The 26796-nt window shown below is 58.7% G+C and overlaps 1 protein-coding gene across 3 annotated transcripts in view; it reads right to left on the reverse strand.

The window, feature by feature from the left end:
• ARHGAP8 (Rho GTPase activating protein 8) overlaps positions 1 to 14842 on the reverse strand; it is a 39910-nt gene extending 25068 nt beyond the window's left edge. For 2 of the 3 annotated variants that reach the window (XM_040490587.1, XM_040490586.1), the window contains exons 1-3: positions 4721 to 4743; positions 4483 to 4523; positions 3633 to 3720 (exon numbers count right to left, since the gene is read on the reverse strand). In XM_040490587.1, the coding sequence (XP_040346521.1) occupies positions 3633 to 3720; positions 4483 to 4523; positions 4721 to 4728 (137 nt within the window). In that variant the 5' untranslated portion in view covers positions 4729 to 4743. Of the gene's footprint in view, positions 1 to 3632; positions 3721 to 4482; positions 4524 to 4720; positions 4744 to 12151; positions 12296 to 14723 lie in introns of those variants that run through there. The other variant, XM_040490585.1, reaches the window with a different exon arrangement.
• Between the last annotated feature and the right edge of the window lie 11954 nt (positions 14843 to 26796).

The following is a 26796-nucleotide window of genomic DNA, read 5'->3' on the forward strand; positions in this document are numbered from 1 at the left end:
GGGGACTCTCGGAGGACGCACCGGGATTCAAACCCAGGACGGACCGCTCAGCGCCCCCCCCCCCACCTCAGACTCCCTGCCCTTGTGCCGCACCTCTAGAAGCAGCCACTTCCTTCCAGATCAGCTCCGAACGTTTTTCTTGTTCCCATAAAGCAGGATCCCGACTCTGCTCTGCGGTCACCTGACCGCACGCCACAGTACAAGTTCTAGAAAGCTCCGCGGTCACTTCCCAGCCCTTGGTCCCTCCCTGCCTAGCTGCGGGACCCGCTTGAAAAGGCCGCATCCAGCCACCCGCGGGAGGCGAGCTGCTCCATCGGCGTTTCGGCCAGGGCCCCTGACGTCGAGCGGGCCGGAACGGGCTGCCCAAGTCTCCACCCAGAAGCGCATCCTGGAATCCAGCCCGGATTCCGTGCCACTGTGGCAGGGATCACACCTGCTTCTGCTGTGAGCCGTGCGAAGGCGGCCTGCCCAGAGCCCTGGGTCCAGCGGGTTGTGGGCCGGGTGCTCACGGGGACGGAGTCCGCAGATCTGCTCCAGGAGAAAACCCCAGCAGCCTCTGCCTGTCCGCAAGGGCTCAGCTGCCAGCCTTTCACTGCAGGGACACTGCGGTGGGCCCTTTACCTCACCCAAAAGGGCGTCAGCTTCTCTGCTCATCTGACTTCAAAGCGTCATTAGAGTGCCCTCTGCCCAAAACACTGACTCTCTGAACAGCAGGCCTTTGCGCGTATTTACTCACTTAACCCTGTGAGGCAGGCACCATAGACCCATTTGACAGAGGAGTCAACTGAGGCCCGAAGAGGCGAACCAGGAAGGGCAGAGCCAGGATGTGAAGGGAGCAGCCTGGCTCCAGAGTCCACTCTCTTGCCCACACTGTCCCACCCCCAGAGAGCCACATGCTCCCGCCCGTCGTCTCTGAGGTATAAACGTGACGCAAAGCCATCCTGTCGTGACCCTGGTTTCGGCTTCCCTGTTGTGGGAGGAGTTCCAGGTCCCGGATGCTCTCTGGTGCGCTGGTTCACATACTCTCCGGACTAAGCCGTGGAAGCACCATTCACTAAGGCCATCCCTTCTGTCACCCTCGCAGACAGAAGCCAGACTGAGATCTCCAGTTAAAGAGTCCTAAACCTCTGGGGACTCCCCGCTTCTGTAAGGACAGTCACTGTCGCAGTCCCCAACTCCCTTGCCAGGGGAGAGCAGGGGAACGTCTGGCCAGCTCGCTTATCCACGCTGGACGCATCAGTAAAAGCAGGCACCCGTGGCCCAATGCGCTCCCCAGTTCCTTCCACAAACACGCTGAGCCCTCCTGCTGTCAGAACACATCTGCCAGGCGTGCTCAGCACAGGAAGCCATTAACTAAATTACGGGTTGAGCTGCAGAGACACGACTTATTTCTTCACCCACTTCAAAAATAGGAGCGCGCATCTGGCCACAAGAAAGCCGCCGCGTGGACAGGGAGAGGGAGGATGGCGTATGCGGCGACAAGGTTTTCCGTGGAAACGTGGAGAAGGCTCGGCCTTAGGGCTCTTCCTAGCAAGGCCAAGAAGCCCACAGGCACCTCTGAGTAGATTAGAAAAGATGCTCCTTCTTCTAGCTAGACACTCTCCAGCACTGGGTGAGAAGAGCACCAGCTGAATGGCAGCCCCTCACGGTGATGCCCTTGTGCAGTGAACAACCTACACAACTGTTCACAGAGGCCATGCTGACCACTTCCTTCTGGGAGTGAAGGTTTCTGAGGGAGGCGGGCACACGAGAAAACACAACGCACCAGCTGTCGTCAGAGGCTGGTTGTTTTTGGACCGAGGTGAAATTCCTAACAGTACCATTTTAAAGCAGACGCGTCGTGGCATTAAGTACATTCCCCATGTGTGCAACCGCCACATCCATCCCGTTCCAAAATAATCTCACGGCCCGAAAGAGAGCCCCCACCCATTAGGAAGTCAATTACCCCGCCTCCTGCAACCGCCAACCTGCTTTCTGTCAAGGTTACTTCCGTCTCTGCAAGGAAGGGAATTCCGAACACATCCGGCCCAGCGGTGTGACTTCAGCGAGAGCCGAGCCGCCGGTCGTGGGTCATGGGATGCCACAAGAGGAAACAATCCAGCAAGGGAACGTGTCAGCCTTGGAGGACCCCAGACGAGAGCTCTCTCCTCATCCGGCTTCCCTCCCCCCGTGTGCCCAGTAACGCTGCGGGCGCGCGGGAGGGAGGCCAGCACCTCGCGGGAGGGCCGGCCCGCTGTCCGGGGTCACCGGCCGCCCGGGATGCGGGCGCCCCTCGGGAATCCCGCGGCAGGTCTCGCCGCGCAGCGGCAACAGCGGCACCGGCCGGAGACTCCTGAACACCTGCTGCCAGGCTCTTGCCGTTACTGGTGCGCCTCCCGCTGCCGTTGGAAGAGGCTTTGACAGACCAGGTCGGATGCTCAGGTCAAGGGGATTCTCACAAAACCACCCGCCCAGAGGCTCCCGAGTGCTTCCGGGGCCCGCTCACGCTTTCACTCGAGCGGGGGGCTCTGCGCTATGTCGCGGGGGGAGGAGCAGGTCAGCGAGAACGGTCGTGACCCGGAATGGAAGCCGTACCCAGACGTGAGCCAGGGTCTGGCCGTGCGAGTGAGTCGCAACCGGCACGCCGCCAGAGGGCAGATTCAAAGGCAAGGAGCAGCTGCGTGCGCCCCACAGGCGCGAGACCACCACCACCAAATGTGGTGACCAAGGCAAGTCCCGCCGGCCCCCAGCCTGGGCAGGTACCCCGGCAGGGCCTCGCTCGCAGCGAGATCCGCTGCGCGAGAGGACAGTGCGCCTGGAAACGCAGCTACGGCGGGTACTCGAGTGGTGCTGCCCTCGGAGAACGTCCTCCGCTCCAGGCCCCGGGGGTCCTGCTCACCCACAGAGGGGTTCCGTGCAGCGGCTGCGGTCAGTACACGCGGGCTCTCACGAAGCTCATGGGGTCGATCGAGAAAGGAGGCACCAGAAGCACCCTGGCCATCACACGGAGCGTGCAGACGTCACAGGGACAAGATGGGGGGCGATGGCGGCCGAGGCCGCACGCAGGTAAACGGAAGGCCTTCCTCCCGAGCAGAGAACACTAAGCAGATGCAGGAGACGGGGCTCCCTGGGGCTTTGAGAGGGAGGGAGGCTTGAAAGGGCCCCGAGATCTAGGCCCAGCACTTCGGACTGTGGACCCAAAGCCACCCAAGGCTGGAGAGGCCATCAGTCCCACAGGTGGCTTTGCTGACCTGGCAACACATGTGACATCCATCCGGGGAGCCGCTAGTCAATGTTCATGCATGAGCCTTTAGCCCTAAACGTCCACCCTGTGCTGATGGTGAGAGGGAGAGGCCTGCGCACAGGGAGGCGGATACACACGTGTTGAGGGGCAGGCAGCCTATAGGGTGCGCATGCACACAGAGGGAGTGTGTGTGCACTGTGTGCGCCCCGGGCAGGTGTGTGCACAGTGGGCGTGTGTGTGCGTGGAGAGGGAGATGCGCACACGGTCGTGGGGAAGGCAGACCACAGGCTGTGCATGCGGATGGGGTGTGTGTGTGCACAGGGGTGTGTGTGCACGGGTGTGTGCACGCACACCGGGAGGGCACACGCACACAGGGGGGCGTGTGTGGAGGGACACAGACAGGACTTACTCCAGCAGACGCCTATGGTTGAGCTCGTGGGAGGGGGGCATCCGGCAGCAGCTGAACGTGATGACCCGTCTTCCAAAGCGATCCTCCCCTGCAGGAGCAGACACAGGGATGAGTCCCGCCCGCACCCGAGGCCTCCCTCCTCCCCTGCAGGAGCAGACACAGGGGTGAGGCCCGCCCGCACCCGAGGCTGCCTTCTCCAGGGACACCCACAGGCATTAATGGAAAAAGGAAGCCTCCTGAGCAGCCGGCCCCGAGCTGAGAAGCCCAGGTGGCTGGCAGGCGGCACCTAAGGAGCATCTACTACGGATGCTCTGTGCACATTAGCCAAGTTCACGTTCACCACCAGCCTGCACGCTGGGAGCAATGTCTCCATTTTACAAACGGGCAACGGGCCCTGTGCAAAGCCACACGGGGCTGAGGGCCCCAGGACTGAAACCTGGACGCCTCTGCCTTCAAAGCTAGTGTCTGCTGCTTCCTCCCCACATCGAGTGTCCTCCGGGGCGTCCCCAGGACTCCGGGCCCTGGAGAAGGCTGGGTGGCCTGGGGGACAGTCACTCCTGGACAGGACCTCACAGGGTACAGGAGCCCCGATGATCGGTGCTGCCCCCCGGCGTGGCCCAGGTGACCCTGTGACTGTCCCCACACAGCGGTGCTCACCACGCAAGGGACAGCGGAGGGGGGATGCTCCCCAAGGGCCGCTGTCTAACCACGTGCCCCAGAACCCAGGCTCGCTGCCCGTTGCCTGTGCCCAGATTGTGTCCGATAATCAGTCACTGATCGACTGAAAGACGCGTTGTAGAGCCTGAGGAGAACAGGTGCTGTCTGAGAAATCGCACAACTGTGAACTCACTTTCGTGGCGAAGAAGCATTTGCATCTGTTTCAAGGGTTTGCTTGAAATGGGGAAGGAGGAGAACTCTGAATCAGACGAACCACAACTGCACACACACACGCACGCTCATGCCCCGGCCCCCTGCACACGCCCGGGGCAGCTGCTTGTGATTTAGGACACGTGTGGCTCTTCCCAGGAGCCTGGAAGCTTCTCTGATATTCAGAATTCTAGCGCTGTTCTGGTTTCCAGACACAGCACCTTCTCATCGCACGGGCTCCTTAGGGATTCTGGTCATGCTTCCCATTTGTTTGGAAAGCCCCTGTTTGGAAAGACTGCACCGGGAGCCACACGGTGATCTGCTTTGCCAAATGGGGGCCTCGATGGCTGAGCCTGGAAGAAGAAAAGCGTCTCCCACATGCTGCTTCTACCATGTCGGGGGCCAGGGGCCCACGGCCACCCTGAGTCTGTGCTCGCCTGTGGGGCCCGAGAGAAAAGGACACCATTGCTTCTCAAGTTGGGGTCGTCTGCGTGGCTACTCAAGAAACAAGGAGTCGATTCCTCCCAGGGTCGAAAGACATTGTCAACGTCCGTGATAAGAGGCCAAGAACACACGGCATCATCATCCAGAATCAGACCAAGGGGAGAGTCTGGGATGTGCTAAGTTATATGGCGAATGGAAGACCAGCTCAGCAAACGCTCGCCGAAGCCCACCGTGCACTCAGCTCTGGGGAGAAAGACCAGACACGACACCCGCCCGGCCCCACCGATCTGGGCGAAGGGCAGTGATGCGGGGACGGGGTCTCGGCCCAGCCCCACAAGCCCCCGAGAAGCCACGGGGGCTCTGGCAGGCCAGGCCATTTCTGCAGTGACTTCCACGTGGTTGGGCTTAGGCCACGCTTCTCGGGTGAGGGGTTCCATCCTTCACAGGACGGTGCTCGCTTCAGACGGCGGACGCCGGCCGGAGGTCCCCAGGCCCCCCCCGCTTCTGACCAGCTGGCTACAAATCCAGAGGTTCCCACCACCCCCTTGTGATCGATAATCCACTCGCTCACTTACGTTTTATCATAAAGGATACCAGTCAAGACCGGCCAAGAGGGGAGACGCGCGGGGCGGTGTGTGGGAGGGTCCTGCCCACGGAGCCCCCGTGCCCTCTCCCCGTGCAGTCTGGAACACCGCCATGTCGCCACCGCCCAGGGCAGGCGCACCCAGAGTGGTTCCGGGGTTTCATCACACGGACGTGGCTGACTGAACCGTGACCCAGTCAAGGCGCGGCTCGACCCATCAATCCGGAGGCACTGCCGACTGAATCCCTGGCTGTGGACTGAACGCAGTCTCCAGCCCCTGGAGGTCACGACGCCCAGACTCTCTGACCCAGTTGGTCGCTCCTGGCACAGCAGCTCCATCCTGAGCTGTCTCAGTGGCACCCGCGACACGGGGGTCCCCCGTGAGCCTCCCCTCTGGCATAAACCAGCAGGAGTCACAAAGCTCCTCCTATCACTTGGGGATTCCAAGGATTTAGAGGCTACTTCCCAAGAACCGGGGACAAAGTCCAGACGCATTCTTTGACCCCACCGCGTCTCACGACCCCGCACCCCCACCGTGGTCAGTCGTGCCCGAGGGGTGCACCGCGGGACGGGGACGGGCGTCACCCACCAGGCCAGAGGAGCAGAGGCCGAGCTCCAGAGAGAGGAGATGAAGCTTCTTCTTCTGCGGACGGGGCCTGGCTGAGGGCAGGGCAGGCGTCTGCTCACGGGACACCCTGGGCAGCCGAGGAACAGCACGGGGTCTGATGCAGACGTGCCATCGCGGGCGGCAAGGGGTGACGGGAAATGATGGTGAGAAGAGGTCGAGGCCCCAGGGACGAGGAGGGTAAGGGTCTGACTCTACCCGGTTGACGGCGGGGAGCCGGTGAGGAGGGTGAGTAAGGGACACCATCTGATGGGTTATTCTGCGGGCCCTTTGGCTGCTGGTGAGGATGGCCTGGAGCAGGATGTCCCAAGTAGAGACTGCGAGGGGGATGGGAGGGGCAGGGGACAGGGGGCAGGGGACAGGGGACAGAGACCCCCAGGACTGGGGAGGGGCCCCCAATGCTGGCTTGGGCTGCTGGGCCATTCACGGAGGGTGGGGGAGGGTGGACACAGGAGCCAGAGCCAGTCTTGCAAGCTGCGGGGGGAGGGGCGAGGGGGAGGGGCAGGGCCAAGAGGGGAGCACGGGGCACAGCTACGGATGACCGCTGAGGCAGCATCAAGGACGGAAGGTCCCTGGTGCAGAGTGACGATGGCCTGGGAGTGGACGCGGGGCCAGGGGGCCTGTGGGCACGAGGAACAGCTGCCCAGGCCGGTGGATCCCAGGGAAGAGTGAGCTCCCCCCACCAAAGCCACCCAGTCAAGATCCACAGAGGGTCCTGGTGAGTGACACTCGGGCACCACTGAGGCTGAGAAGAGGCAGGAAGCAGAATGTCCCCACCCCAAGACGGCGAGAAGCGAGAGACAGGAGCAGAGCAGAGCTCAATGCCAGGCAGGGCAGAGCCTCACCGAGGAGCGGGGGGGGGGGGGGGGGGGGACAGGCACAGGGACCAGATGCCCCGCCACACAGGGGCGCAGCAAGGCCACCCCAGGGCCCAGGGTGAACAGCAGGAAATTCTGGGCAAGAACTGTGAACTCAGGCTCCCGTTAAACCCAAGGGACTTGGTGTCCAGGGACCCCAACCCTCCGGGCTAGGCCAGAACACAGCGGGTCTCCATCAGACCCCAGAGCCCTCCCCAGACCACGCGTTCCCTGGTTTGTCGAGGAGGGCGGGAGGGGTTCACGGCCTGTCCCTGCTCCCGGGCCCGTGGTTGCTGACAGGCCCCTTGCTGGCCAGCTCAGGTCAGCGGGCCCAGAGGGCAGGGGATGTGCAGAGACAGGGCAGGTCAAGGTCAGAAGGATGAATCCCCAGCCGAGGAGTCTGGACTCAGTTCGGCCACGCAGCGTGAGCCCCTGCCATCCGCCATCTGCGAACAAGGGTGAGAAGCTTCCCCGGGCGGCGCACGACTCGGGCACGGGCACGGCACTGAGGCAAGGACGTGGGGAGGGGCTGGGAGGCCGGCGCCTGCTTCCGGCCCGGGGCCTTGCCCTGTGGGGGCCTCCTGCTTGTATAAAGCACTGACTGGCTCCCTCACTCATCACGAACACTTACTGTGCGAGGTTCCTCAACTTGCATGATGCTGAGTTACTATGGAAGGCCTTCTCCTCTCCTCAAAACCAAAAAGGCAACTAACTTAATTTTTTCTTTTCCTTTTTAATGTTTGTTTGCTTATTTAGAGAGAGAGAAAGAGAGGAAGAGAGACAATCCCAAGCAGGCTCTGCACCGTCAGCACAGAGCCCAACGCGGGGCTGGAACTCACGAACCCGTGAGATCCTGAGCTGAGCGGAAATCGAGTGTCGGATGCTTAACTGACTGAGCCACCCGGGTGCCCCAGCATTTTCTTTTCGTATCAATAGACTTCCAAACATCCCGCCAAACTACGCTCACAGCACTAATCAGACTGAACAAACTCTCACAGCAGGTGCAATGGCAAACAACCTGGGTCCCTTATACGGTTCTCTCCACAGCGGACGCTTCGGAAAATTTCCATGATAAAAAGTGAACAAAAAGCGAGGGAGGGAGGCACAGGCCGGCCCTGGCCCCGGGGACAGAGTCCCTGCCCCCCACAGCCGGGCAGCCCCACACCAGCCTCTCTGCACCGGCACGCAGTAAGTGCTCAATAAATGCGACCCGTTACCACGTGCCAGGCCTGACGCCGGGTGCCTCCAGGTGTGCTGTTTCGTTTACAGAAGAGGAAACTGAGGCCCGGAGAGGCCACGCGAGCATCGGGGCCGGGTCCACGCTTGCAGCTGGCTGACTCCCGGCCTGCACGGGGTCCTCTGCCCCTGAGGACCCCACAGTGGCAGCAGGGAGGCCTCCCGCGTGCACGCCTGCGCGGCAGCCCTGAGGAATCCCCGGGACGTCCGGGATCCTGCTTATTAAGCAGTCGAGGCGGCATCTGCATTAATGACATCAGTCAATATGAGTAAAGACCCCTTCGTCGTTCTCTGGTAACACGGGCCAGCGTCTCGAAAACGGGCTTCAAAGTGATATAATGTGCAAGGAAATGAAAACCATCAATAAGATGCAAATTCTCCGAGGCCTCAGTGTAATTCATGACCCCTATCCCTCCCCTCGCTGTGCACAACACAGCATCGCTCACTGTCTCCAAGGCGGGAGAAGCCCAGTTTATGAATAAAGAAGTGCTTCCCAGAGCCATCGCCCGGAACGCGCTCCAGACGATCCGTCATCCGCTCCGAGTGAAGGACGATTAAAATGCATAATAAAGGCAGTGGCCATCTAACCAGGAGCGATTTGGGAGTTCGTCTCCTTGGGCGTCTGTTTCAGGGCTGCTCATCATTTTGCAGAGAGGAAGGAAATGCGAAGACCCATTTTTCTGCATCCTGCAGGGAAGCCTGGCTGGGGTCTAACCTGGGGGCAAAGATCTGGGTGTGGGGTGGTGACCTGTCACCCAGTGGAACCAGATCCTCCTGTCCTCCTCTTCTCTGCCACTCGCCTCCTCTGTGTCTCTGGATCACATCTCCAGCCTCTCTGCTGCTCCGGCTCCAACCTTCCCCCTGCCTACCCCACTCGCCACCAGGTAATCTCCCCCTGGGCTCACAGCCCGGCCCCCGACTAAGCTCCAGACGGTGACCACTGAAAATACTGAGATCAGGGGCGCCTGGGTGGCTCAGTCGGTTGAGCGTCAGACTTCGGCTCAGGGCACGATCTCAGGGTTCGTGGGTTCGAGCCCTGTGTCGGGCTCTGTGCTGACAGCACAGAACTTGCTTGGGAGGCTCTTCTCTCTCTCTCTCTCTCTGTCCCTCCCCTGCTCACTCTGTCTCTCTCTCAAAAATAAATAAACCTAAAAAAAAATTAAAAAGAGCAATGACCCCCAACTTACTTCCCAGGGCCCCTGGCTCTTGATTCAATCTCCTGCACCCCTGGAAACCTCACCCTACCGTGCGGCAAACCCTTCCCAGGTAGGTTTCTGCTTGTCCTCCAGGCTGACATTGAAAATCTCTCTCAAATTTATCCCCTCTTCTCCACGCCACCGCCACAGCACAGGCTCAGCCCTCTGTCCTGGCTCCCGCTGGGTCCCCCTGCGGCTGCCATCAGCACCCTCCACACCGCGGCAAGAAGGGTGGCTCTAAACCACAAGCCCCACTCCTCCGCCTCAGGCTCCCCAGAGCCACCAGGACCGAGTGCGAACTCCTGAGCACACCCTGTGAGGCGCTGAGAACACGGTTCCCCCTAAGCAGCCACCTCTCAAAAGTACAAAAAGATCTAATGGGAAGCGGTCTATATGCGATGGGCTTCATTTGTAAAGACTGGGACAGGTTAGGGGCGCCTGGGTGGCTCAGTCGGTTAAGCAGCCAACTTTTGATTTCGGCTCGAGTCATGATCTCGCGGTTCATGAGTTCAAGCCCCACGTCGGGCTCTGTGCTGACAGTGCAGAGCCTGCTTGGGATTCCCTCTCTCTCTCTCTCTCTCTCTCTCTCTGTCTCTCTGCCTCTCCCCTGCCCGTGCAGGCTCTCTCTCAAAATAAATAAACTTAAAAAAAAAAGAGAGAGAGACTGGGACAGGCTGAAGGGAAAAGCATGGAGAAGGCGTATCTACCAACGCCAATAAGGAGAAAGCTGGTGCGGCTGTCCCGGCTAGATTAACGTCAGACATGCTAGGCAAGGAGTCACCAACACGGGCGCACGACCGTTGGTAAAGGAGGGCGTTTAGGAACACAAAGGTCAACAACACATCAAGAAGACCTCGCAATCCGAAGTGTAGCTGCCCCTAAAAACAAAGCATCAAGACCCACGGAACAAGTACAGAACCAAGGGCAGAAACGGACACGTTTCAATCGTGGGCGCTTTGAACACTCCTCAGTCGACAGCTGATGGAAGTAGAGAAGTTAGTAAGGACGCAGAAGGTCTGGACGCCGTCAATCGACGGGACCTCACTAAATACACAGAACACGCTGCCCGATCCTGGGACACACATTCTTGCCAGGTGTATGAGGGACGTTCACCTAGATAGCTTTCAGGCTGCAGAACCTGTTGATACTCTTAAGGCTACTGAGACCCACAAAAGGCTTAAAAAAAAAAAAAAAAAAAAAAAAGAGTGGGTTGTTTCTATAGAGGTTGACCATACTAGAAACCTAAAAGAGGAGATTTAAAAATTTTTATTCATTCATTTAAAAATAACCCACTGCAGGGCCCCTGGGTGGCTCAGTCGGTTGGGTGTCTGACTCTCGATTTCAGCTCAGGTCACGATCCCAAGGTTGTAGGATCAAGCCCCACGTCAGGCTCCGTGCTGAGTGTGGAACCTGCTTAAGATACTCTCTGTCCCTCTGCCCCCTCCCCTGCTCATGCTCTCTCCCTAAAAAAATAAAAAAATGAAATTTAAAAAATTAAAAAGTAAAAATAACCCATTGCATACTAATAATGTATGTTTTATTCTCGGGAAAAATAACTGTTTCCTGCCTTCCTTTGGTGGGCACCTGGTCTGTGCTCCCACACTGGGTCTGGTGTTGGGGGAGGGGCAGAGAGAGAGAGGGGGACACAGAATCCGAAGCAGGCTCCAGGCTCTGAGCTTCAGCACAGAGCCCGACGTGGGGCTCGAACCCACGAACCGTGAGATCATGACCCGAGCCCAAGTCGGACGCTCAACTGACTGAGCTGCCCAGGCACCCCCCTGCTACCTAAACCTTAAAGGTTCTCCAGAAGGAACACCTGGGGCTTCAAACGGTTGACCACCTGTCCAACCCCCACCCTCTCCTCGTCTCTCCGAGCTGAGTGTGCACAAAGGACGCCCATCTGTGCCTCCGGGGCCTCCAACTGTCGCAAACCATTCCTCTTTCCTTGACAAGATTCCAGCTCGGTGGGGACAGGAGCTAATGTTTACGGGGATCTTAATGCAGCAGTGAGGTGTCAGGGTCCACGCCTGCAGTGGCCAACTCCACGTGTCACCTTGACTGGGCTAAGGGAGGCCCAGGCGGCTGGGAAGACGTTCCTTCTCGGCGTGTCCGTGAGGGTGTTTGCGCAGGAGAGCGGCGTTTGAACGGAGTGAGGAAGGGCACCCTCCCCAGCGCGGGCGGGGGCCTCGACAGAACAAGGGGCACAGGGCGAATCTGCTCGGTGCTTGAGCCGGGAGATCCACTTTCTCCAGCCCGCGGACAGGGGCCCCCAGCGCTCCCAGAGGATCTCCAGAGCTTGCTGGGAGTGCCACCGCCGGCTTGCCGAAGGCAGACCCTGGGACCTCTCCGCCTCCACGGTCGCGAGAGAGCCAATCTCTACGATAAACCTCCTCTCTCACGTCTCTCCACGTATCAACCCACACGCTGCCCACGTGAGAAACACACCAAGCGGCCCCGATCCCCTCGCGCCTGCTCACAGCGATGCAACACGTTCCCCCAGCCCCGCCGCTGGCCGTAGGGGAGGCTCGTCTTCTCCGTCCGGACAGGTGTTTGTTCCCTTTGAGGAAGCAGCATAACACTGCCCTTGGTTAACAACGCCAAGGAGAGGGAGGCAACGGGGAGGCAGCCCGATGAACCCACCCCCACCCCACGGGGCCCACAGGAACGCTGGCACCTGTCGGGAATCCTGGGACCACCCAGCTGCAACCCACCTGCCACCTGCAGGATACCGTGTCTGGCCACGTCGTAGAAGGGGTGATTCACGCTGAGCGCGGGGTCCTGGCCAGGTGTGGGCACCACCAAGGGCTTTCTCGCTATGCTCAGGGCGGCCGCCTTCTCTTCGTCCCTCTGCAGCTCTGTGGCAGACAATGAGGATTACAGGGAGTCAGCTGTCCTCTTGAGAAAGATGGGCAACAAGGGAGCCTCCCGGCGTCTCTTCGTAGGACAGTCACCATGCCTCAAGAGTGCACCCACTGTGCATCTGCTCACTGTATACCTACTGTGCGCCCATCTCTGTTGTGAACCCACTATGCGTCTGCTCGGTGCGCACCCTCCCCTCCTGTGCACCCACTGTGCGTCTGCTCGGTGCGCACCCTCCCCTCCTGTGCACCCACTGTGCGTCTGCTCGGTGTACACCCACCATGCCCCATCTCTGCTTTGCGCCCACTATGCACCCACCCCTCCTGTGCACCCACTATGCGTCTGCTCAGTGGGCACAACCACGGAGGGATAAAATGAGACCTGGGGGCGAATACTGTCCTCCACGCTGACAGGAGTGGAAACTGAGGCTCAGAGACAGGGAATGAGTTGCCCAAGGTCACAATGCTCATTGGCAGTGCAGTGTGGCTTTGCACTTGATTTCCCAACTCCAAATTCCAACCCAGGCCCTCCTGGGAAATGTGGATCCAGGCAGCCGGCAGGAAACCGTGGCTGGGTTGAGGGCAGAAGGGGGTCACTGTGCCTCGAAGTAGGAAGGAGTGCTGTCTCCGGTTTAATTTTAGTAGGTGAGGTTCCTTCATATAAAACAAATCAAGACAGAGCTCTTTCCAACGGGAAACAGAATGGGGCCTTCAAATTTCAGGTGAGAGCAGACTGTGGTCCCCAGATGTACTGGGTGGAAGAGCATTGCTCCAAGATTCACGTCTGCCTGGAAGCTCACATGTGACCTTATGTGGAAACAGTGCCTGTAGAGATGAAATTAGTTCAGACGAGGTCACACTGGATCAGGGTGGGCCCTAAACCCGATGCCTGGGGTCCTGCTAAGAGAAGAGACACGGAGGGAAGCATGCTGACATGCGGGCTGTGTACGATGTTAAAGCGAGTCGTAGGCAACAGTGCGCCCCAGAGAACTGGAAACGGGAATTCTAACAAACACAAGTGCACGCCGTGGTCACAGCAGCACCCTTCACAACAGCCAGAAAGTGGCCCCGGCCACGTGTCCGTCCGCGGATGAGTGGACACAATGTGGGCTGCCCACGCAATGGAGTACTATTTGGCCGCAAGAGGAACGTGGTACTGACCCGCGCCACGATACAGACAGCCCTGAAAATATTACGCTACGTTAAAGAAGCCAGGCCACAGGATGCGGGATTCCATTTACACAAAGTGCCCGGCACGGATAAATCCACGGAGTCGGAAAGCAGACTGATGCCTGCCCGGGGCTGAGGGAAGGAGTGACTGCCTGATGGGGTGTGCGGTTTCCTTTTGGGGCGAAGCAAATGTTCTAACAGGTGGATACACTACACGTTATGAATGGGCTAAATACTTCACGATGGCTCATTTTATGCCATGTTAATTTCACCTCCGTAAAAAACCGAAAACAACGGTTCAGCACACGGGGGCCCGGCCATAAGGAAACGTGAGGAGGCAGAACAAACCGGACTGTCTTAAGGAAGGCAGCGGACGGAGGAAACAAGGATGCTCTTCCCGCATCCCTAACCACACCGCTGACATCGGGCTCACTGTCCTGCCACCGCATGGACCCAAGCGAGAGATGCTTTACTGTGCCGCATGCCTTAAAGCAGCAAGGGGAGCAAACCGGAAGGCGTAATTAATTGCGGGCTCCCGGGAGCCCGAATCAAGCAGCACAGGTAGACGCAGCCAAGGCTCCCCCCAGCATCGGGCGTGATGCGCTGATGCTGCATCGCAGGACGGAAAGTCATTTCTTTCAGGGCCACGGGCCTTCGGCGGATCCTCGGGAGCCACTCTGGGTTATTGCGAACCTTGAGGGCAGATGTGCACTAGAGGGAGACGCACGGGGTAGCCTGGCCCCAGTGCACGTAGCAGGAACGGCCTCTCGCGGAAACACGTGCACATGTGATGTTAACCAAACCGCCAAGGGGTGGTCTATGCAGAGGCCCTCCCCGCAGCTTGGCCCCTGTCACGGGGTGCCCTCAGCCGTGTGTTCCAGTCACCCCGGGCCTCAGTCTGCTTGTCTGTGAGATGGGGATGTGGACGCTGGCACCTTGGCGGGTAGCCTCAAGCAGTGAATGAGGATGTTATCCCATTTGAGCCTCATAACAACCCAGGAAGGTGGCTCCATCTCAGAGGGGCTCACCTGAATTTGCACAGAAGAACCCCGGAAAGGTTAAAAAGTCACTACCTGGGGCTAACAGGGGTGGGGAAGGGGTAAGACCCCAGATGAGGGAGAAGGACAACCTCACCAAGCCCTTCTTACAGGGCTAGACTTTTTCCAGCCGCGTAAGTGTATTAGTATCTGTTTAAAGCAAACATCCGCCAACGGCCTCCTCGCGGGACGAGGCTGGAAGGAGAACGCGCTTTTACCTATTTCGGCCAGCTCCTCCAGGTCCGGCTGGGACATGTTCTGCTGCTCTCCAGGGTGGCCCAGCACACGGCCCCGATGCCACCTCTCAGGGGTCCGGGCACGGGGTCCTTCCGACACCCTGAGGGAGAAGCACACGGAACCCGGGGACATTGAACACACACGTGCACACGAGGGCTCAAGGAATGAAGGAAACAGCCTTCAAGCAAGGGCCTGGTTTGCTTTTCCCTCCTGAACATAAAAAAAGCACCCACTTCTGATTCTCCAAGACCCCGTGTCAAGACGATGTTTCCACCTCTGTTCCCCTGCCCAGCCCACCCTCTTCCATACGGGGGGAGGTCCACTTCCACAAACAGCTCTTGCAGCCAAGGGAGCCTGAGCCCTGGAAGGTGGCGCCGACCTCATGTGTGGGCCCCTTCCTCGGGACTGGTGCTCCTGGACGGAGCTCCTGTCCCCAGGTGGCCCGTGTCCCAGGAGAGCGGGGCAGAGGGGCAGTGGGGGTGGGGCACACTCAGAATGCGAACAGCCCTTTCAGGGCCGAATCATTTCAAGACCCCCGTCATCTCTGCCCAGAGAGATGCATGGTCACTCCCAAACCCGTTTTATGGAGGGGAAAACTGAGGCCATCAAAGATCTATTAGAACAGGTCGTGCCTCTACAGCTAGGAGTTACCAAACGTGGTTGTTCTGTGCCCAGGATAGCGCTTCGGTACCTGTGCAAATCTTTACGAGAATCCCTGTTAGTACCCAAATGATGGCATATGATTTATCCACGAAAAGGAACGCAGAACTGACACATGCTACCTCGTGAATGAACCCTGAAAGCACCGTGTTACGTGAAAGAAGCCAGGCACAAGAGATGATCCCGTTTATACGAAACGTCCACAAGAGGCAAGTCCATAGACAGAAAGTGGTCGGTGGCTGCTGGGGGAGGTGGGGGGTTAGACAGGTAGCAGCCAAACAGTGCGGGTTCTTTCCGAGGTGAAGAAACGTCCTAAAGTTGGCTGGGGGACAGTTTCACATGATGTGTGGGTACAGTAAAAACCACTGGACTATGTAGGCTTTATGCGGGTCAGGCGAATGTTGTGTGAATTATATCTCAATAAAGGTGTTTGAAAAAATTAACAAAGCTGGGTCAAAACAGCACACACAGTTTGGCCCGATTTTTTAACAGCAAAAGAAAATGGACATTGTTACAATGCTGTGTCCTGGGAGCTTTAGGATTAGGACTGATAAATCCATTCGGTTTTCCACGTTTATCCCTTTCTCATTCTTGCAAAAGCCTGTACTGCCCTTAGTATGAGATACAGTGATCTGAACTAAGACAACGTATGGCTAACAATATAAATAATGTTTTATGAACATAAAAAACTTAAAGCCTTGCTGCCTTCTACTTCTTCAAAACTCCCTTGGGGCGCCCGGGTGGCTCGGTGGGTTGAGCGTCCGACTTCGGCTCAGGTCATGATCTCTCGGTTCGTGGGTTCGAGCCCCGCGTCGGGCTCTGTGCTGACAGCTCGGAGCCTGGAGCCTGCTCCCGATTTTGTGTCTCCCTCTCTCTCTGCCCCTCCCCTGCTCCTGCTCTGTCTCTCTCTGTCTCAAAAATAAATTAAAAAAAAAAAAAAATTTTTTTTTAATTAAAAAAACAAAACAAAATAAAACTCCCCGTTGGCTAAGTGCTGTCTTTCGTCTCTCCACTTTACAGCCGGTAACACTGACGCAGAGCAGAGGTCAGGGAGTCACCCGCCCGGTGCAGAGCCCGTGAAGAGGCGGCAGGGCGGGACCCCAGGGATCTTACCCACAACACTGGCCGGAGGCGAGTCTGGGAGGGCCCCGGGCAAGGACAGGCACGGCCCTTCTCCAGGGGGGTCACTGAGAGCCAGCCCACAGTGGCCTCGCCCGCTGGCTCTCGGGGGAGAAGTCGGCGTCTGTGCTCGTCCACGAGCACGACAGCTGCCGAGGTTTAAACATTAGGATCTAATCTAGAATGAAAACGACACGTGTGTGCCCGGGACGCGGCCATTCCACCCGCGGACACACACGCACAGCAGGTGTCCATGTGTGCACGGGAGCAGGACGGCGTGAGCAGCGCCAGCGAAAGAGCCCCAGACGGGAGACGACCCGAGGACCCGCGGACGGCAGAGGGGAGCGGCCACCGTCGCGCTCCGCAGCCGCGCGGCCCCGCCGAGCACGGGGTCGGGCGCCAGAGACGAGAAGCCGCGGGGCCCCGCTCTTCAGAAGCTCGAAGCAGGCGAAGCGAACCCGCGGTGACGAGGCCCGGGAGGGGCCCCCGGGCCGGCCACGCTCCCTCTCTGGGTGCCGTTACGTGCGCGTTCACGCTGCGAGAGTTCGGTGAACCCGGCGGGTCAGGTCTGCCAAGCGGTCGGGGGGTGGCGGGGGGCGCCCAGGGACTGGAGAGGCTGCGTGGGGTTCCCTGGAGGGAGGCGGCGGGGGGGGGGGCCGGGGGGCGGCAGAGCCCGGGAGAGCAACCGGGTCCTGGGCAGGGCGGCCGAGCCCCTCACACGGAGGGGAACAGACTCGGGCCCTCGGAGGCGCTCCGGCCGAGAGAGGGACCCACACAGGAAGAGGTCGGCGTGGAGAAGGGAGCCGACCTCGCCGGAAACGTGGGGACGCGGACAGAGGTCACGCACGGGCGGGGAGGCCGCGATCACCAAGAACGCCAGGGCACAGCCTCCCCGGCCCCCGCTGCCTACGCCGTGTGCACGACAGGACGATGCTGGGGACACACGCTATGCAGAGCCCAGGCCTGCAGTCACACGGGCGGGGGGTTCCTGGCTGGACAGGGCGGACAGGTGTCCTCTTGGCCACCGGCATCCCCCCCGCCCCCCCCCGCCCCCCCGCCGGTAATCACCGGCTTTCCCCCACACACGCACACGTGCACGTACGTCCACATGTGCAGAGTCCGTGTGCACATCGTATGCTCACACAGCCTGTGCAATGTTGAAGGAAGCTCCACTTTGGGCACCAAGGACAGAACCAGGGGTCTTCGCCTGGCCAGTCACGGCACCAAATTCCCTGAGCCGCAGAGATGGGCTCAGGAGTGACCATGTGCCCCCTGCTGTTCCAACCAGAGTGCACTCTGAGACTTCTATCGTAGCTACTGAGAATACTTTTTTTCTTAGTTTATTTATCTTTTTTGAGAGAGAGAGAGGGCACACAGTGGGGGACAGGCAGAGAGCGAGGGAGAGAGAGAATCCCAAGCAGGCTCCCAGCTCAGAGCCCAGCGTGTGGCTCAAACTCACAAACCGTGAGATCATGACCTGAGCTAAAATCGAGAGTCGGACGCTTAACAAAGACTGAGCTTCCCCGGGCACCCCTGAAAAGAGATACTTCTTAAATGTGTCCTGCTGGGCCCAAACCTGGAGGACATGGGCTTGGAATGACCAAAGGTCACCACCTGGAACTTGAAAAAATGAAGCCAAAGGCAGAAGACACAGCAAGATAAACAGTCCCTAAAACACTATGCGCCCGGATCCAGCTGCACCTGAATGCAAAGATCCCATAAATCCTCTCTTCTGCGTAAGCCGGTTTGGGTTACAGACAACCTGTCACTTCTCTTTTTTTTTTTTTTTTTTTTTTTTATTTTTTTGTTTTTTTTTTTTTTTGGGGGGGGGGGGGAGAGAATGAGTGGGGTAGGGGGAGAGAGAGAGAGACAGAGACTCCGTAACGAACGGCACGAGTTTCTGGATCATGCATATGTGTTCTCTTCTTACAAGTTTCCGCACTCTGGACAACTGTGACCAAGAAACAGCTGTAGGGGCGGCTGCTTGCCTCAGTCGGTTCAGCGTCCAACTCTTAATTTCGGCTCGGGTCATGATCCCACATTTGTGGGATGGAACCCCCCCCCCCCCCCGGGGGCTATGTTGAGGGTGCAGAACCTGCTTGGGAGTCTCTCCCCCTCCCCCCCCTGCCCCTCACACTCTCTCTCTCTCTCTCTCTCTCTCTCTCTCTGCCCCCCCTGCCCTCCCCTGGCGCTCTCTCTCATAATAAATAAATAAATAAACAACTGTAGATGCTGCCCTTGCCTGGCCCCCTCATGCTGAGAAAGGCCACTGGCCCCATTTACCAGAGAACAAAACTGAGGCCAAGGGGCTGTGCACACAGGCCCGAGTCAGCCCCGGGGTGCCTCCACTTGCTCCGGGCTCCTCACACCTTCTCCCTGGCGCACACGTGCCTAGGCTCTCCGCATTTCCCGCTTCTGGGAGCCACGACACTGCCGGAGCTCACAGGCCAGCCTCGACCGGCCTCCTCCCTCGCCTCCTGGTGCGCCCCTGCCTCCACCTGCCCTGAGGCCCCGGCCGGCCTCCTCGCCTCCTCTCCTCGGACGGCTATGTGGCCTCGCCAAGGGTTTTGCCCTCTCGGGCCGAGACACGGCAAAAGCTCTGCGCTGCCCGCCTCGCTGACTTGCTGCTGAAGCCAGTTGGTGGGAGACCCCGGCAGGGGGAGGGAGGGAGAGGGCAGAGGCGCCCGGAGAGAGGCCTCAGGAAGAGGGACAGGGGAGGCCTCGGGGTCACATGCCTGCGTACACAGACAAGGGCACCCTGGCTGTGCTCTCTGGGCCATCACCTCGGGCAGGCCCCTCCCCGTGGCACAATTCCAGGCCAGTCCCCGGAGACCCGCATTTCACACCAGTGACCTGACCCACCGGCTCCCTGCCCTCGCCTCCCTGGGCTGGCACACCCTGCATTTTCCTGAGGTCACCTGACCCTGGAGGCCACGGCTTCTGAGGGCAGGGAAGGTAGATGGGGTGACAGCCGCACAGCCAGCCGACCGGGGCCGGGGTGCACACGGGGGATCGGGCTTGCTCCCTGGCAGGAATGGGGTGCACAGAGCACCAGGCAGGGGAGGCCCCGCACCGCCCGACCCGGACCCCAAGGCCCACTCTGTGCGCGTCAGGAACGCCGGGCCCTCTTCCCAGTCCAGCTCTCCCCAAGCCGGAGGCAGCTGACTGGGGACCTGGGAGGACAGGAGGGTGACACCGGGCCTGGCTGAGAGGCCCTGCTGCTGGCAGAGAAACTGAGAAAAGAAACTCAATCGCCTGCGCCCTCACTCTGGGCGCGGCCACGGCAGCTGGTCTGCGAGGAGCGGTGGCCAGGAAGCCTGGTGAGACGAGAACTCTCCTCAGGTTAGTCATTTGTCCCTGGGCCACCCAACCAGGCTGGCGGCCGGGCACAGGGATGCCAAGGGCTGTTGCTGCCTGGGGCGGGGGAAAACCCAGCCTTGTGGGGGGGACGCACCGCCACCCTGTCATTCCACTTTTCCCTTACAACAGGCAAGAGGGGCTCCCTGATGTCTGATAACGGAAGGGGGCCACCCTGTCCCCACCCCCAGAGTCCCACCCGCCCCTTTCGTGGGCTAGCCTGGGATGATAAGCCCGTTACAGGCCAAACAGCTTGAAAGCAATCTTCTGGAGGCACCTCTTGAGGGACCCACCCGACCCAGGGGAGGAGAATCCTTCTGGAACATTCCTGCTTCAAAGCCTCACAGGGGGCACCAACCACCAGGGGGAACAGCCAGAGTGGACCCAAGCCTCTTCCTCCTCCACTGCCCGTGGGGAAAGGCCTCCCTGCGACGCAGCACATCTGGAAGTCCTGGCGAGGCGGAGTCGGGAGTTCAAAGCTCCCAAAGGCAAGAAGGCTTTGTGTTTCCTCCAGAGTCTGCTTCGGTTAAAGCAGAGTAACATTTACTCCTTTTTTCCCTTACAGGCTCAAAACCTTTACCCCGATGCCCTATCTCAAAATGCACAGGCAGCTGGATTTGTCTCAAAGTCTGTACGCCCAGATGGTGGGCTCGTCACACATAATTGGTGCCTTGTGGCAACAGCTAGTCTGGGGGAGGGGGAGCCCTGTGAGCTGCCCGCCCCGCCCCCCCCGCCAGCCCACGCAATGCTACACGGGAAAAGAAACCCAGGCTCTCCCCACTATCCCAGGGTGCTCCGCGGGCTTGCACCACAGGCCTCCCCCAACCCTCCACACCCCTCCGCTGCAGGCCGTCGGTGGGACCCCACCCCACACAGGATGGGAGTGCGGCCAGGGCAGGGGAAGGAAGCCTATCCTCAGTGCTGCTGCTCAGGAGCCCAGGGGTTCCTCGGGAAGGCCGCCAGGCACAGGTGGCCTGTCTTTCCAGGTCCAGGAGCCCAAACGCTGCCGACTGGCTGGCTGGGCATCCAGGGGGGCAGAGGGCTCTGGCACCAGGGTGAGTCTGGTCCCATTGGCCTTGTGATGGTTGATTTTATGTGTCAACTTGTCTGGCCAATGGTGCCCAGTTGTTGGTCAAACACTAGCTCAGATGCTGCCTTGGGGGTATTTGTAGATGTCGTTAACGTTTACAGTCAGCTGACCCTGCATAAAACAGATGATGCACCATAATGGGGGGTGGGCCTCATCTAATCAGGTGAAGACCTTAAGCGCAAACGGGTTTTTTTCAGAGAACAACTTCCGCCTCAAGACTACAACATAAAGGAGTGCCTGGGTGGTTCAGGTGGTTAAGCGTCTGACTCTTGATTTCAGCTCAGCTCATGATCTCGGGGTTTGTGAATCGAAGCCCCGCGTCGGGCTCTGTGCTGACAGTGGGAGCCTGGACACTGCTTCGGATTCTGTGTCTCCCTCCCTCTCTGCCCCTGCCCCACGCTCTCGCTCTCTCTCTCAAAAATAAACACAAGAAAATAAACTTTAAAGAATCACAAAACAGTGACACAAGGAAGGACCGCAGTGAACATACTGTGCCATCAACTCTCACTGTACAGCAAGAAAACTGAGGCCCAGAGAGGGTGAGGGACTTGCCCACAGTCACACAGCAAGTCAGTGGAGAGCTGGATCTTAAAACCAGGACTCCTGACTCCAGCCTAGAACCAGAATGACTCCACATATGGCGGGAAATCGTCAACCAAACTTTTTTAAATGCAAAGAGGAAAGGAACCACTGGCACGTTCCATCACCCCGCCCCAACCACAGTTAATTCAGTCTCCTTGTTGCTTCCAGGAAGTTCAAGGTGTTGCTCTGTGTCGGGCCAGGATTCAACTAGGAATCCTCGGCTGGTGTCTGCAACGGGCCCCCCCCCCCCCCACTCATCAAGTGTCTTGAACTGTTATTTGAATCTCACGCTACAAACGGACCCCCTGGCATTTACGACCAGTCCTCGCAGGTGCCTCCTCGTAGCCGTGTGAGCAAACCTGTGCCTTGATGGAAAAACTACACCTTGTCTAGAACAGAGAACACCCTTTGGGGTTGACTCCACCCCTGGGAGCTAGTTTGTAACTGCACACTGCTGTCGGCTGAGAGCAACACGAATAATTCTCGCCTACAGACGTGCAAATTCCATCCTGTCTGGTGGACTTCTCTCCCTTCCCCGCCCTCCTCCCCCCAAATGCCCCAAATCGCCTCCATTTTCGTTTCGATCCTCCCGATCTGTAAGTGCCTCTGTACTTCAGATCCTTTCGACCAGTGACAGCGTGTGCCTGGTTCCCTCATAAGCTAAACAAAATCTTTAACCGTGTTCATTTTTCCGTCAGTAGGACAGTCAGGGTTTTCTGCCTTTTTTGAAAATTATCGTTTAATGGGACTTTGCTCTGGGCGCCTGGAGCCTTGCAAGGAAGGGACGGACGCTGAATGAAGGAAAGGCATTTCTATCCCTGCCCTACTAGCAAGAAAACAGGGGCATAGAGGACGAGGCCCCACTGCCCAGGGTTTAAGTCCAGCTTGGACTCCACCCTCGCCCCTCACCCTGGGCCTCCTTCTCCTCTCTCTCTCTCCCATGGCTATGGCCACAGAAACCCAGCGCATCTGAGGCTTTCCCAAACCCCATGCTGCTCCCACCTACCCCAGGGCCTTGACACAGACTCTTCCCTGAGCCTTTTAAGTTCTTTCCGCCCCCGTGAGGTTTGCTCCAAACAACAAATATGTTATTCCAACACCGCTTCTCTGATTCTCTGACATGAACTGGGGTCCTACGATGCAACCCAGTTCTGACACAAACTACCAGGGGTCAGCACAGACCCCACTGGTGAATGGCTCAGTCCCACAGTGACTGTCCCCATTTCGGACACCAGTCCCGAGTCCCAGGTTCCCAGGCTGTTGCACTTCTGTCTGACTTGGCTACAAGTTCGGGGGTTCCCACAACCCCCATTCAGGTTCAGCAACTCAGTAGAACAATTCACAAACTCAGGAAAGCACTTCACTTATGGTCACAGGCTCACGGAACGGGATACGACTCAGGACCAGGCAAACAGGAGCCGCACAGGGCGAGCGCTGGAGAGGGGGGTGCGCCACCCTCCCAGCACGTCAATGTGCTCACCAACCTGGAAGCTTCTCGGTTTCAGATCTTGTACCCATTACCCGTTGCGGGAGACGGGCATGGCTGAATCATGGCCGTGGGGGATGGCCCCTCCCTGGAAGTTGAGGGGTGGGGCTGAAAGTTCTAACCCTCTAATCAGGATTGGGGGGGGGGGGGATACTCTGGTCACCAGTCCCATCCCCATGCTATCAGAGGGCCCAGCCAGAGTCGCCACATGAGCATGAATTCAGGTAAGGTCAAAAGGGATCCTTTATGAATAAGAAAAGACACTGCCCTCAGGAGGGTCTCCAGGGTTCTCAGGAGCCCCCCCGACAGGAAATGGGACAGAGACCAAATACATGGATATTACACTGCTCGGCCTGTTTATCCTTTATCCTCGGAACGTGTCAGAGGACTCCCCCTCTGCAGACTCCCCCACAGGGTTAGTGTCCCTCACCCCGTCCGTAAACCTGCACCGGCTGCAAACGTGTGCCTATTTCTGTGGCCCTTAGGTTAATGTTACCACGGGCCGCCCTCACCAGATCAGTTTCAGGAGGGCCGAGCTGCTGTGTGGACTTGTTAAAACGGGATCCCGAGAACCCAGCTCCGTGCAGACACTACAAATGGACCCTTTCTCCTCGGCGGTGACTTTGGGGCACAAGCCCGTCACCCTCCACCTGAGCCCGCCCACCTCAACTCCCGCCAAGCTGAGCTGTGAGCCGGGCTCCCGGAGGAGCCCCCGCCGGGATGGGGTTGCTGGGGCAGCCGGGGCGGAGGTGCTGCGCCGGCTGGAGACGCTGGACCAGAGCAGGCACGTGGCAACCTGGATCCCATGCAAAAGAGATTTCAAACCACCGAACTCATCTGTTTATAATTCACAGCAAAACGGTTTGTTGCTATAAAAATATATTTGCACATTTCACAAATAGACCCTCCCAGCAATTATCTTAAGGCGGTAGCTACAACTTAACACCTACCAACCCCGGGCAAATTAGCACCACGCTGAATTCGAGTGGTGTGGTCCTGTGCGGGGCGCACAGAGGAAGGGCTCGGGGAGGAGGGGGCTTGTGTCTCAGAAAAGGGGTTCTGCTAAAGGGCTCGGGGAGGAGCGGAGGGCCCCTAACCCCGTATTTCACAGGCCCCAAGGCCCAGGGAGGAAGGGGCTGGCACACCCAAGGGGGTAGGAGCCCTCGCTCGTGGCTGGGAGGGGGTCACCGCTGAGTTGGGATTCCGGGCTCTTGCCCTTTGTTTCAGCCATGCCCCAAATGCATAGACTCAGACCCCCCCCCCCCCCACTACCCACTCTGCCTCCCAGACAGCACTGGGTCCCTGCCACCAGCAGGAAGGCCTGTGCCGACCATTTGTGCAGGTAGCCGGGCCAGAGGTCACTACAGCCTGTGCAGGGTGCCCAGGTGAGACACCAGCAGCAGCAGAATCCAAAGAAGCTGTGACCGGCTGCACGACCTTGCCAGAAGCCTGCCCACAAGTCCCAGCGAAGTCTGGTGCTCTGAAAGGGCCAAGGGACCGCTGGGGCCACCCACCCCTCCCACGCCTCTCGTCGCCAACGTCAAGACTCGGCTGCTCCCGCAGCCTCTGGACAGACAAGGCTGCTCCCTCCCCAGCATTCCTGTCGCCCTGCCTGGGGTTACCCACGTGCTCACTCGGGCTCGCTCGGGCGTATGCCATCACCTGCAGGACCCTGTGGGGTGGCCTGATCACCTCAGAGTAATCCCGTCTCCCTTCTCAAAGGTTTGTGGCGGAAACCAAGCCTGAGCCGGTTGGCACATGGCAGTTTCTCTGGTCTCGGGGGTGAGTTTGTTCAGGCCCATGAGGCACCGGGAAGATTTCCAGATGCTTCTGAGAAAGATCTCAAGAGAGGAGCGCTGGAGAAGTCTCTCTCCAAAGAGCTAGAAGAGGCCTGGAATGGCTGCAGCCAACTCACTTCCCGCTGAAGATCCAGAGGCCCATATAAAAAAGGCAGAGAACTGCCAAACCTTGAACCAGCCATACCTGATCTCCACACTACTGCCATACCATTTCAGCTACATGGGCCGATAAATCCCCCCGCCTTGACTTTTTGGGCCCGCTGAGAATTGGGCTTTCTCTTCATCAACAGCGTCCTGATGCTTTGGTTGCCTGCCCACCCCAGGCTGGGAGAGGGGCTTCCTCGGGGCTGTGGCAGCCCCCAGCTCCATCACAGCCCTCATCAGCCTGCACCATACGTCCTGTCCCTGACCCGTCACCACGTGTTCACCGACAGCCAGGGCCGTGGGTGGCTCACCCCAGCCCAGGGAGAGGGACGCAGCAGGAGCTGGGAGTATCTGTTGAACAAGAGAACACACAAAGGGCACACAACAGAGTCCAGCATTCAAGGCCTCCTTGGCCTGGTCTTACCAACAACCCAAGATCACTCCCACTACCCACCTCACTCACTCCATTCTCCGCCATCCAGGTTGCTCTGTCCCTGGAGACACAGTGGGGTCTCTGTCATAATCTCCACCATACAACTCAGACCTTCAGGGTGAGGGGACCATGGGCCGTCACCTCTCCTAAGGGGTGTTCAGTCCCGTGCTCCCCACCCTCAAACCACCCAGACCTCCCCCCGAGTGCTGCACTTGAATACCCCGACTGCCCAATCCACACCTCTCCTGACACCCTCTGAGCACCACCTGCCTGCGGTTCTTGGAAGAACATTCAAACTCCTGCAAATCACCTGAAAGACTGGCTCTTCGCGCCTGGGCCCGCCACCCTCTCACGCCACCTGTGCACCGACCCCACTTGCGTTGCTCCGGCCACAGAGGCCTCAAGTGTCTCCGAGGCTGCTCCTCAAACACATCAAGCTGTGCCCGCCTCCGGGCCTTTACACATGCTGTCTCAGCTACCCGGAACACACGGCCCCTGCAGGGAATAAGCGATCCATAAGTGGTTCGCCATGATCACCACCGGCTCAAGCGCAATTTAATAATTCAATCTGGGGGCGCCTGGCTAGCTCATGCTCATAGAGCATGCGACTCTTGATCTCAGGGTTATCAGTTCAAACCCCAAGCTGGGTGGAGAGATTACCTAAAAATAAAACCTTTTTTAAAAAGTTCTTTAAAATAATCATAATAGGGGCGCCTGGGTGGCTCAGTCGGTTGAGTCTCCAACTTCAGCTCAGGTCACGATCTCACGATTCGTGAGTTCGAGCCCCGCGTCGGGCTCTGTGCTGATGGCTCGAGCCTGGCGCCTGCTTCCGATTCTGTGTCTCCCTCTCTCTCTGCCCCTCCCCTGCTCACATGCTGTCTCTCTTTCAAAAATAAATAAATATTAAAAAATTTAAAATAAAATAATCATAATAATAATTCAATCTGAATTCAAAGCTCCCTGCTGCTCCTTGGAAACTAAAGTAGGATCCACGGGGCCCCACTAAACCCACTCTCCACCTTCAGATACCTCTTTATTAAAGACGCGGCTACTGTTTGCCAGGTCAAATAAAGACTTACCCTCACTGTGGCCGGAGAAAAAGGTCCCCGGGTCCGAGGGGAAGGTCAGCCCACCCTACCTCCCAGGGCCAGAGACCTGGTTCTGATCCCCCTGGGCCCCCATCCAGGGGCCCCTCCGTACGGGTGGCCACCAGTCCCTGCTCCAGCCGCCGTGAGCAGCAGGGTCAGTCACAGGGAGGGACGTGTTCCAGCCGGGCTCATCCCTCCTCGTGGTGCCACCTCAGCGGGGCCAGTCAGCTCCCCTCAGCTCCCACTTCCTGATCTGTGCAGTGGGCACAATACCTCAACGAGCCTCAAATGAAAGA

This window comes from Herpailurus yagouaroundi, unplaced genomic scaffold, assembly GCF_014898765.1.
Source record: "Herpailurus yagouaroundi ecotype Mexico unplaced genomic scaffold, PumYag 182, whole genome shotgun sequence".
Taxonomy (NCBI): domain Eukaryota; kingdom Metazoa; phylum Chordata; class Mammalia; order Carnivora; family Felidae; genus Herpailurus; species Herpailurus yagouaroundi.